This window comes from Colias croceus, chromosome 6 (assembly GCF_905220415.1).
Source record: "Colias croceus chromosome 6, ilColCroc2.1".
Lineage (NCBI taxonomy): Eukaryota > Metazoa > Arthropoda > Insecta > Lepidoptera > Pieridae > Colias > Colias croceus.
In genome coordinates this window covers 6,719,120-6,731,938 of record NC_059542.1, presented here as the reverse complement: position 1 = coordinate 6,731,938, position 12,819 = coordinate 6,719,120, and the positions used below count along the sequence as shown (strand labels likewise).

The 12,819-nt window shown below is 34.1% G+C and overlaps 1 protein-coding gene across 1 annotated transcript; it reads right to left on the bottom strand.

Moving 5' to 3' along the window:
- Positions 1-2,473: 2,473 nt before the first annotated feature.
- LOC123692403 (NADH dehydrogenase [ubiquinone] 1 beta subcomplex subunit 7-like) lies at positions 2,474-3,652 on the bottom strand. Its single transcript, XM_045637140.1, has 3 exons — positions 3,363-3,652; positions 3,071-3,239; positions 2,474-2,601 (listed from the first exon to the last, which is right to left on the bottom strand). The coding sequence occupies exons 1-3, from the start codon at positions 3,469-3,471 to the stop codon at positions 2,523-2,525; spliced, it is 357 nt and encodes a 118-aa protein (XP_045493096.1). The 5' UTR covers positions 3,472-3,652; the 3' UTR covers positions 2,474-2,522.
- Positions 3,653-12,819: the final 9,167 nt, after the last annotated feature.

Below are 12,819 nucleotides of genomic sequence, written 5' to 3'. Positions count from 1 at the left end.
ATCATTTAAATAAATGCAACAGCTACCTACCACAAAAATAAAAAAAGACGTGTGGCACTCGGGGACTGCCGCGGTAAAGCTATTGCATAGCATGCCTTCAAGCCACACCTCCGAGCCCGTCGGAGTGGGGAGCATGAGGTTTTTTCGTTACTAAATTTCTGGATTCGGTCCCCGCGCTCAAGGCTCGCGATAGAAGCTATGCAATAGCTTAAAAGGTGTAGGTATTTTAAATTATTATCACCATAAATTATTATCACCATATTGTCTATGATAATTATGGACTGTGCTGTGACCAAGAAGCTTATATACACGCTGTGAGAGCGTTTTCACATTATCCGATCCGATTCGGATATCGGATGGATTTTTTCACCCTTTCGGTAATCGGTACGGAACCCTACTACTACTATAAACCTACAAAAAAAATAGCTTAGCGTGATCTTAGTTCTCAACCAATCATTGACGTTTATGTAGAAAATAGATTTCCGCCCGCGGCTTCGCCCGCGTTTGCAAAGGAAAACCCGCATAGTTCCCGTTCCCGTGGGATTTTCGGGATAAAAGCTATCCTATGTGTTAATCCAAGTTACCCTCTATATGTGTGCTAAATTTCATTGTAATCGGTTCAGTAGTTTTTACGTGAAAGAGTAACAAACATCCATATATATTAGATGGTAGTTAGGGTGACCATGAATTTTGTTTGACTTTGCACCATCTCACACACACACCTTTACGGTACAATATAGTACACTGTTTTAGTTTATTTTTTCATACATTAATCTAAGTACTGTACTGTACATTTACCCGCTTGCTATCTAAGAAATGTGTCCCTTATTTTTTGAGCCGTGGTCACCTAGTTACTCTAGTTAGAAAGAGACAAGCTTGAACGAAAAACGCTCTCACTCGGATCGGTGTTTATGCCATGGTGCACGGTCTATATTCTATAATAGTTAGGTAGTAGACTTTTGGTTGGCAGTGACCCTGCCTTCCAAGTCAGAGGCCGATTCCAACTCAGGGCAAATATTTGTGTGATGATTCATCACTGATGAACATCGATGTATGCTCAGGGGCCTTAGACAAAGTAACAATTACAAAACGATAACGAAGTTAGAAATCGCAAAAATGTATGGGATTGACATAGATGGATTGACGTGATCTAACGCGGCGTATGTCAATCCCATACATTTTTGCGATTTCTAACTTCGATATCGTTTTGTAATTGTTACTTTGTCTAAGGCCCCTGGGTTTGGGTGATAATTATCTATAGATAATATAAGTATTTATTAAAAATTATATAATATGTAGGTACTATGTATCAGCCATTTGATTTCCATAACACAAGCAAAAGCCATTATTATAATATGGGATATCATGCCACGTGTGAAAAATGTCCTGAAATTTTTATTTATATTTTTTAGCCTATGCTCTTCCCTGACCTCACCCGTGCGCCCGGCCCTGGTGTAGACCTAAGAGCGTAAACGGCACTTTTAGGGTACCGTACCCTATTACTGAGACTTTGCTGTTTGTCTGTCTATTTCTATCTCATGAACTATATTACATATTGAGTCTAAGTTGAGTCATTTGACAATTTCAGAGAATATGTATTTTTGTTGCCGCTTTATGTGTAACAACCAATATTTGTGTGTCTATATTAATAGGTCTATCATCATCGGTTTAACGGTTCGGCGTGAAGGCGCAGACGAAAAAAATTATAATGTTATACGTAGTATTTAGTGCCACACAACCTCTATTAAAATTAAAAGAAACACTGGAAATTGATATTATAATATGTAATTCCAAATTGTATTTTATTAATTGTTTTATGCCTGGTTTACATTAGTCCAGTCCAGTGATAGATCCATCTAAAAAAGTATGCAGGCTTGTATAATTATGGTTTGGTTATCAACTTTTATATCCAGTGCAACTTTGTGAGTAGGTAATTGGAATATTGTACTGAATACATATCCAATGCTGGACTGGATTCTCCATGGTTTATGGTGGGTACAGACTGGTGAAACGTAACATGCAATGTTTCATGCAATGAAAGAATTCACCGTACACATTGCTGCAATGTATCATGAAAGGTAACATACTATGTAACAATTTCTCATAGTTTGGACGTCTTGTGTGCGCGAAATGTGCATTTCACGCGCATGCTACGAGCATTACAAACGCGCGCGTAGCGCTCCGTGATTTGTCGGTTTTTCGAATGACGAAGCAAGGAACACGAACGCGGGAGGTTCATAGTGAATGCGCGCTAAGAGCATGCTATGCGTCCACGCTTGCAGCGAACATGCAATGAAAGGCAGATTATACATTTCATGTTACGTTTTACTAGTCTGTACCCACCTTTACTGAAATTAAACTAGAACTGGAATAAATCTATAATAATGATGTAAATCAGCATATAGCAAAATTATCAGGCATGTTGGTGAAATTCCTTCCATTCTTAGTCCATTTGCTTATTGAAAGAATAATATTCATTACTGAATCAATCTATTTCTTTATTTACATTTGGTTTTAATAAATTAAGCAACTCCTACAAGGCGATTTTCACGAACACGTAGACGGCGTTCCCGCTCAAATTCCTTCATCCGCAGAATATAACTAAAAAAAAAACAATTCAAGTAAAGTCAAAGTATTCTAAAAAATCATACATAGATATTTTTTAATAAAAGTTATTAGTTTAAATTGTTTCATGACAATTTATTGACCACTAATAATTAAATTTAAGTACTCTCAATGAAGATCTATTCAGTATTTTGGTAGTTTATATTTTTATAGTGGAGGAGGCATGTGACAACTATGGACCAAGATCAAAATAATATTATGTAAGATCCATCAAGCCCATCAAGGATGAAGCTAGTTATAGTAACTTTTATACAATTTTAAATTTAATGCACTGGTTTAACTCATAATAAGCTAAGATTTGATAGGTGATCAAGCCCATCATCAGGTACTAGGTAGGTAAAATTCTTAATGATCTCATTTCATGTCAAATTTCATTATAAATAACCCTTGCAATAAGCTTTTTTAACATATTTATTATTTTAAGGAATAGGTATATAATACGTACTCTTCGTGTTCACAATTTAAATAATCGTGTTTCTCATGAGCACATTTGTAAACCAGTGGCATATTTTTATATCGGCATACTTGATATTCCAGCAAGTAATGGGAGCAATAGTCACGATACTTTGGAGGAATTTTCGCAGAAATTAAATCTTCTTCTTTGGCTACCATCTCTGTGAAAAAAGGAACCTTTTAATAGATACATGGGAGATTACATAACCAAAGTTCCATTAAAATAATAGTTCTTAAAATTATATCAAGATCTAAAAACTCTCAATAATTAATGCAATAACTACCTCGCTGTTTTCTTTCGTATGAAAATCCATCCTGAGGGTTAAAAGTCGGTTTATCATCCATATGTAAGTCTAGATGTCGGGTATTAAAAGTTCCCATAATTTGCCCCATGATGTTGAAAAGTTTATTTTCTAATATAAATACTTAAATTTTGAGTCTAAGGTGGTAATATAAATTTTACCTACTGTGATTATTTAGAATAATCACAGTATTTACGAAAAAGCCAAATAATAAGGAGTTTTTGACAAATTGGCAGGAATAAACATTTATCCTCAGATCAGAAGTCAGAAAATGTCAAGTGACAGATGACAGTACACGTCATGGGGCTACCAGGTTCTTGATTTTCAATAAACGTTGTTTCTTTATTATAATGTAGGTAGCTTGTTTACGAAAATAACTTTGGTCCACTCTTTGAGTTAGTTTTCCTAAAACATTTCATTTTAAACATTCAGCTAAGTAGGTACTTGAAAATCTCACACATCAAAATTTTATATGTTATAACTCGAATTACTTATATGTAAGTAGAGATACACAATACTTTACATTTTACAAAATACTCATATTGTATCAGATACGTAGCTGGCTTGAATCGATGTATATTATATTGCAGTTGATTTCGTAAGTTGAACTCTTCATTGGTATTCATTTTACTACGAACACTCACTTGCAAGTTGCAACCAAACTAGATATGAGTAGTTAGGTATGAATAATTAATTCCAACAAAAATATTTTATTCCCTTCTCATTCACATGACATTAAGTAAATAATTATTATTTATCGAATGACGTACGTATACTAATTTATGGTTAAAAAACTAAATAACCAGAAGCAATTAATAGAAAAGGTTTTAATAACTCGGAGCGATTAACAAACCTTGTCCGAGTGAGTGTCCGAGAGTAGTTGTCAAAACGTTAGACAAGGACCATTTCCTTTTGAGAGACCTCTCGCTCGGACCGTTTTTGGTAAGCTTCTGCTTATAAGGAAAAAGCTATATAGCAAAGGTGTATAGCATTAAAGATCATAATATACCTAATATTTTTATCCAAACAAATATTTTTAGTGTACTGCAGTGAGCCGTTAGTAGTAGGTATATTGTCTTTGCTACCACAGTTTGCTACCAACCAAGCCAACCGGTCCTCGGAGCAATAATTAACAAGCCGGTCAGTCAAATATAGCATAGATAGTAAAAGGTAAACTTGAAATTCCAAAAGACTATCTAAGTCTTAGAGTATAATATACTAGATTTCCGCCCGCGGCTTCGCCCGCGTTTGCAAAGGAAAACCCGCATAGTTCCCGTTCCAGTGGGATTTCCGGGATAAAAACTATCCTATGTGTTAATCCAAGTTACCCTCTATATGTGTGCTAAATTTCATTGTAATCGGTTCAGGAGTTTTTACGTGAAAGAGTAACAAACATCCATACATCCATACATCCATACTTACAAACTTTCGCCTTTATTATATTACTAGCTGTTGCCCGCGACTTCGTCCGCGATTACGTCGTTTTAGATCATTCGTCGTTTAAAAAAAATACGTGACACTTTATTTTTGAATGTTCTTAATTGTCTTTTATAAAATTTAACTACATTAAAATTGAAAACTCTGATAAGAAAATCTTAAAATCGGAGAAAATCGAAAATCTGAGGAAAACATGAATGAATGTGATTTAAATTCTACATTACTTAGTATTTCAAAATATAATAATCTAAATTAAATGTAGATTAACAGTTTGAGCGCACCGATATAGAATATGTAGCTAAGTATTAAATTACGTTAGTTTACATAGTAACAAAACAAAAACACGATGACTTTCTTTCGCGCTCGGTACCACAAACTAAGCATGTTAATGGTACGTGGCCCGCGTCACTTGACCCCCCGCGAGTTCCCCTCCGTTGCTATGCGAAAATACATTCGTCGCCCTGCTGTAGGAAAAATTGTAATACTGTGGCCTAGGCGTGAGAACATTTCTTTCATACATGATTTCTGTGTAGCTTTATTCTGTGTACCATAAAGGTTGCACACGCGACGAAAGCTTAAAAATGGAGTTACTGCTCTGCTCAGGAGTGTGAAAAATAATTGTACCAAGTTTTGTTTAAATCCGTCGAGTAGTTTTTGTTTCTGTAACGGTTATACGGACAGACAGACGGACAAAAATTTTACTCTTTGCTTCTTTAGCATCAGTGTCGATCCCTAATCACCCCGTGATAGTTATTTAGGAAATATATTTCATGTACAGATTTAATATAAGTAAGTATATATAATATATTTAGATTCCAATTTCCATGTAACGTTAAATTCGACTATACAATAACTAATAGACAACGCAGGTTACTCTCGTTTCCGTAAGTTGAGGCGGCTACATATTCGGTCCTCATAACATCACTTTTAGTGAACGAAACGACAGCGCGGTTTAATTCGATGCCAACACCATAAGAAAAAAAAAGGAAATATTTTTAATTGTGAAAAAATATTATGATTTACACTATTAACACTATTTTAATCTATATTATATCTATACATATAATAAATCTGTAGAAGGGTTAATTCTGTACATTGAAAATATTGAAAAAATAAATAGCAGGGGGTGTTACTGGATCGATACCAAACCCAAATATTATGTGATTAAAAAAATTTTTGTCTGTCTGTCTGTCTGTATGTGAAGGCATCACGTGAAAACTAACGGTTCGATTTCGATGAAACTTGGTATAATTATACCTTATTATCCTGGGCATAAAATAGGATACTTTTTATCCCGGAAAAATACGTAGAAAAAAAACTAAATCTTAATTTTTCCGCGCGGATGGAGTCGCGGGCGGAAGCTAGTATAAAATATATGGCTGTGAGTGTGTAAAAATAAATCCAGCTAGTTTCACATCACACTTATGTTTATAATTAGCTATACGACATGAAAATATACATATTAATTACCAAGCAATAATCATACAGGTAAATACTGAAGAAAAGTATTAACAGTCAAAGTTTATTTTAGTAATAACATTTAACAACATGTTAATGATGAAGAAATAATAATTATCAACGAACTAACCTTTTCTATAATACTTAACACAGCACATTTTTTAAATTATCTTGCTCAACTCTGCTCAAAAATTTGAGGGTTTTGTTGGAACTTTAATGTGCCAAAACTATGATATATCTAAACTACGATACAACTTGCATGCGGAAATGCTCATTAGAATCAGTAAATTTATAGAATAACTAACAACATACTATTCAATTTTATTGAGCTGATGAATATCTTTTGCCTGAAAGAGATCACCGCCGCCAAGCCACCGGCCGCCTAATAAATATACTGTGTTTTCTTATAAAATCGTAACATACTTAATTTCTTTTATCTACTAAATTTTTATTAAATTTATAACTAAGTTCTTTTTATCTAAAAATGAGCTTGAGCTTATATTAGGCAAAAGTATACATTAACTTTTTATAATTTCAGGACCGCACCTTAAATGGGGCCTCGGAAAATATGCCTACGGGTTATTAATAGAGAAATGATACACAACAAAGTTATGTTGGTTCCATTTTATTTATAAAATATAATGAAAATGGACAAATATAAAACATATTATGTAAAATGATTAAAAATAAATAAATGAAGCAACTACGATTCAAAGATAACATATTTTTCAGTGTTAAAATGCTCTAAGCAATCCTGGATGATGAGTCATGTACTCTTATCCCAGTACGGTCGGTGCCTCGATAGCCATAACGATAAATAAGGTAAAAGAGGTAATTAACGCCCGCCTAACAAAAATCTAATTTTTTATTTATTAAAACTACTTTAAAGCACATAAACAGACGACGAGTAGGTTTTATATTTCTTTCTAAACCGAAAAATACCAATTAAAACGTGAAACTATTTATGTTTCATGACATAAAGACAACTTTTTAAAAACCTTTTCTTGGGCGTTTATAGAAATACTGTGTTAAATAGCGCCCGTTTATGAAAGAATATTGTGTGTGCCTAAAATACGTTCTTATAGAATTTCTGCTAAGTAAAATATAAAAAGCACGTTATAAAATTTCTTTATTAAAAATAAAAGAAGCTCACGAAAGAAAATTTAGTATTAAAACTATAAAATTCGTAACTCACATAAAGTGACTTGTTTCTTCAAGTTGTAACGATTTTATACTTTTTTATTTTAGTTTAACTAATCAACGTTAATATTAGTAATCTTCTACCATACTTTAAACAAAAAAAAACTAATTTAACGCCCCAAGGTCCGTTTACTGGGCGTTATTACGCGACTGGGCGTTATTGACATTTTTTTTAAATTTTGAAGTAATTAAGTAAATCATTTTGAAAATATTTACAGAATATGAAGTGTGGTTAGCCAAAGTATAAAATAATCCAAGAAATAACTCAAAAACAACTGAAAACTTATAGTTTCGTTAGAAGAAATTTTTATAACAGCCAGTGCACGTCTAACGCTCTTGAAACGAAAGCTGCTACTGGCAAAGATGGCGACTCCAGACTTACGCAACCACGCTAGGCGCGTTCCTATTGGTGCAATTCATTTGTGCGTGAGGTACGATGCGGGTCTATTGAATATAAGTGGGTTTTTTGAAGTTCGGGCGTTATTTAACAGAGGGCGTTAATTGACACACCTACCTTATTATAATCAGATAACAGCAAAGTCAGAATTAAAATCATAACTTGTACAGTTGTGAGTGCAAAATTTATGTTTCATTTGGCAATAACATTTTTTTCGGTACTAAAACGTAGTATGTAGTTTGATATAATTATGGTTGGCCGCCCCTTCTCTCCTTCCTGAAAAATATCCTCCAAAATTACCCGAGATACTTCCAATGATTGAACCATACGTTGGACATTAACTTCAGTCAAAAATTGACGAAGCGGATGATTACTAATTTCCACTTAATCCTCGCTGCCACTATCTTCATCATCAAATCATCAATTTTCAAGTGGTGTTGTAAAATTGTCAGCAGAAATAGTCTTCCAAAGGCGATATAATTTTATGAATATTGAATCTGTAAATAAAAAAATCAAAAGTAAGTTGTAAATCTATAAAAAAAGCTACTTACAAATAAAGTTTTATCAACAAACTACTGTTCCCAACGCACCTCAAAATCTTGTAAAAGTCAAAAAGAATTCATCATTCTATTATTTCATTCTAAAAGTGTAATAAAATACTTTATAAAACCAATAAAATACACGAATTGCTATCATTATAAAAAATAAATACCTATAAAAGTAATAACTTACCTTTTGTATGGTGAAAATTCACAAAACACGAAGATTGAATTTGATATTTTTGGTTTTATGACATTCAAATGCTTTATAAATACAAATTTATATTATAAATAATAAATTTATAAAGAATAGAAACATTCGATCACGAAATTATGCGGGTTCGAGTCCCGCCTCGTGATCGAATTTTTTCTATTCTTTATGAATTTATAAAACTCGAAGATTTTAAAAATGTAACCAATGAACACAATCAATGTTAGATTAATTGTAATGGTGTCTAGTTTGACTTAAAATAATAAACATCTACCTACCCTCACTTTTAAAAATGTAGTATATTCACACGAAATATAAGCGCACCTTATAGGGAAGGGAAGATATGGGTTAAAGAGTTAAATAAATAACATGATTATATTTAAATTATTAATTTTCAACAGTATGTTCAGTAGTGTTAACATGTAAATTGATTTGATTTTTACGAAATCTCATAGATGGCGCTGTTTCAAATTTGTCTTTATACTACTAAATTTATTAAACTGTTTCTCTGCCCAAATTACGTAAATGACATAGTTTTTATTTTGTAAAGCTAGATAATAGCATGGCTTACTCGAAACCAACATTGAAACATGAGTCTTTAGATTGTACGCTGTCGTAGTACACGGAATATGTAAGAAAAATAAAGGTTCACTGCTCCTCCCCCGAAGGTGATATCATGATAATATGTTTAAACTATCCTCACCCGACCTCTTAGGAATATTCATGCAAAATTTGAAGTCAATCTATGCAGTACTTTCTGAGATTAGCTCGGTCAAACATACAGACAAACAGACAAACAGACAAACAGACAAACAGACAAAAATTCTAATAACTATGTTTTTGGCTTCTATATCGATTATAGATCATGGATTATGTATTCTTTTAAAAAAATATTCAATGTACAGTTTTGACTTTCCTACGATTTTATTATATGTATAGATAATATTAAGAATATTAAGATAAGATTATACTCGACTGCCGATCACGCGATCTGCCGCCACGTAATCGTAGTGATGTGACCTGACCAACGCTGTACTCGATAATTCGATATAAAGTTTACTGGAAGAATTATATTTTAACATATTATTTATTTAACTTTAAAATTAAAACTCTTTTAAAAATGTATTGTAAATAAATTTGGTGTGTTTTGTATTATACACTTTCTAATATTATGAATGCGAAAGTATTATAGTGTAAATGTAAAGTATGTAATGTTACGATATATTTTCTGAACCGCTATATTGATTTTGAAGATTTGGATAGTAGAATGGAGAAAATTAAATAAAAAAAGATTATATTATCATTTTAAATTATTAATTATTTCTTGTTTTTAATTAACATTTTTAAAACATTATTATTATTATTGTTTGATTCCATAATACTCGGGTACCACCAGAAGGACGATACCCGGACCTTTGGAAGGCTTACGTGGGGACACGGATCCAACACGCAGAGGCCCTTTAGAGACTTTTAATGTGTTGTGGGACACTAGCCGCAGCCTGCCCATGACTGCACTATAGAGATACAGCTCTAGGCAGTCCACGGCCGATGTAGAACTATTGCAGGGTATGAAAATTTAATAATTGGGCTATGGATTGGGATGCTAAATGGACTGGTACTGGGGACTATGGGAAACTATGGCACCTGCCTTTCTACTAAAAGAAAGTAAAAATATGTTGGCAGGTGGTGACTCGCCCTCTCACTGTAGGTATGGGCCTCCGAAATAAGTCGCTGCAATAGTGCGACAAGGGGGCAACATATTGTGAGCAGCTAAGGGTGGAGAGGCGTCCCTGGACTTTAAACTACGATCACGCGCTCCCTGAGGGTCCAGCATCACGTGCCCACTCGCCACTTACGCTTCGCATCCACCCTTCGAGCTAAAAGCTCTCGCGACTCCACTCTGGCCGGCCGGTTAAGGCAAGCCAGAGGTGGGGGTCCTGTCCTCGTCAGGCTTCACTCCGACCGGCCGGTGAAGGCAAGCCGGAGATGAAGACAGGGGCCTCCCCCGGGAGCACTCGGTTCCCGCGGGGTCGCTACTCCCCGACACCCTGCCACAAGGTGTCCTGCGGGTTGACTGATTGCACGGGTGGAATATCACGTAAACAATAGATATCCCAACCGTGGGCGATAGGGTCGTCACATCCCTACGCCCTTGTTTGATTTATTATTAAAGAAATAGCACTAAACCCGATCTTTTATTTTATTAACTTTATTATTTAAAAAGTTCTCACGTTTTTCTGATATTCCAATTAAACATAATATTTATATAAAGTACTTGTACATAATTAATACAAGAAAATTTCTTATACGTATATTTAATATTCAAATGGAATAAACAAACTTTATTCAGTTAGTTAAATTCACTTTCCAGTGAATTAATAAAAAGAATTATATATCTTAAATTATTTTAATTAAAAAGTAAAATTACAATATACGTGTTATTATGAGCACGATGCTTCACAATATGTTTTTATTCTAATATTATAATTTAAAGGAATAAAACGTTCTCACGAACGAAAGCACACCGTCAGCGCTTCACATTACATATAGCGTAGGGTTGTCACATAACTCCTCCCCCCGCAGATCCGCAACTATTTTAGGACATTGAGTGAAAATGTTGCGGCAGGATCAACTTCTGGGGCTGATGTTTTCTGTGTTTTCTGAATATTCATTTTCTTTGATTTGTAGCGACCATAGCACAGGAACATTGAAGTGGCCGCTGCGCTCAGTAGCTAAAGATGTAAAGTGGTATTGTCGTATGGTTCTCGTCGGAATATTAATGATTGGTGCAATTAAAATTTTTGTAGGTGTATCTTTAATTTCATTATTAATATTTGTAATAGTGAGGTCGTCAGTACGTAGAGAGCAGTTTGTAGGTAACGTTGCTATGAAACTGCCTTGGAGATGAAGCTATTCCTTACGCTTGTAGGATAATTTAACCTTTGTGAGATGAGGAAAAATAATGATGTAGTGACTGTCGTCCAATTTCTCCATTGCTGGCTTAGTTAATGTTGGGCAGGTGGATTCACAATCGCTGGATATCTCTTGCGTGATGATGAGGTTTGTACAGTCAATACAGTCGGGTGAACTTCTTGTATGATGGTTTAGGGTCTCTTCACATAGAAACCGATTGCTCTTCGATTGAACTTCGGGCATTCAGCCTCTATGTGCACATAAATATCTTTATTGGTTGCTATATAGGGATAGGGAGGTATGATGATAATATGATTTGTACGATTAAAGTGTGAGGAGTTATAATGGGGAATCTTAATATAATTACTATCCTATTTTTAGTAAAGTATGATCCACTAAAGTATTCGAGATCTACATTAATAATAATTTGTTCTGAATCGTAAAAGGAACGTAAAGTAACTAATATAATACTTGATATATCTATCCCTAACATAACATGGTGCGCTCGCGATGTACGCATAAAAGCTAAACTATCTTCTATTTTTGTTACTACTAAAAGTAAATCATTAATATTAACGTCTAAGGAATCTAGGAGTTGCGCTAATTCTGTATAGTACCTAAACCATTTATCAATCTACGTTTTACACTGGTTTTAAAGCTTCTAACAAGGACGATGCCTTATCCAATTTTTCGTTTAAATGTTGAAAATAGTAATAATGTACGGTTTAATAATAATTTTATATAGTAATAATGTACGGTTATAATAACTAATTGGTCGCATATTTTAATGAATTTTGTTAATACATGGGGGTTACCATCAAAATCTGGGACCACCCTTAAGCATTTAAAAATTTCTTCCGTGTCAAACGACATATTAAAACTATCAATACTTCTAATACTATCAACTAAACTATTTCTCGAGGACTGTTGGGTATTAACAGCCTCGGTACCCCGGGATTTCCTAGGATGGAAAATCGTGAAGGTTTATTCTAAAATTAATATAGGAATATAATATAGGAAAGCAACACAATAAAATAATTCTGTGCAACTCACATTGACATGGTTTCTGTATCGATGGCTGGATACTGCTGATGTTCTGGATACTCGCTTGGGTTTTTAAAAAAACCGGTCGGCCGCGCGGGGCCTCGGAACCGATATTCATTTCGGATATCTTCCCGCGGGCGACCCGAGTATCCTAACGACTGCGCCAGTTAAATTCACTTTCCAGTGAATTAATAAAAAGAATTATAATATATCTTAAATTATTTTAATTAAAAAGTAAAA

Excerpts from the sequence above, each read along its gene's own strand:
- LOC123692403 (XM_045637140.1), bottom strand. The coding sequence starts at position 3,471 with ATGGGGCAAATTATGGGAACTTTTAATACCCGACATCTAGACTTACAT. Across the intron at positions 3,240-3,362 it reads ATACGAAAGAAAACAGCGAG|AGATGGTAGCCAAAGAAGAA; the intron begins GTAGTTATTGCA and ends CTTTTTTCACAG. Across the intron at positions 2,602-3,070 it reads TTAAATTGTGAACACGAAGA|TTATATTCTGCGGATGAAGG; the intron begins GTACGTATTATA and ends TTTTTTTTTTAG.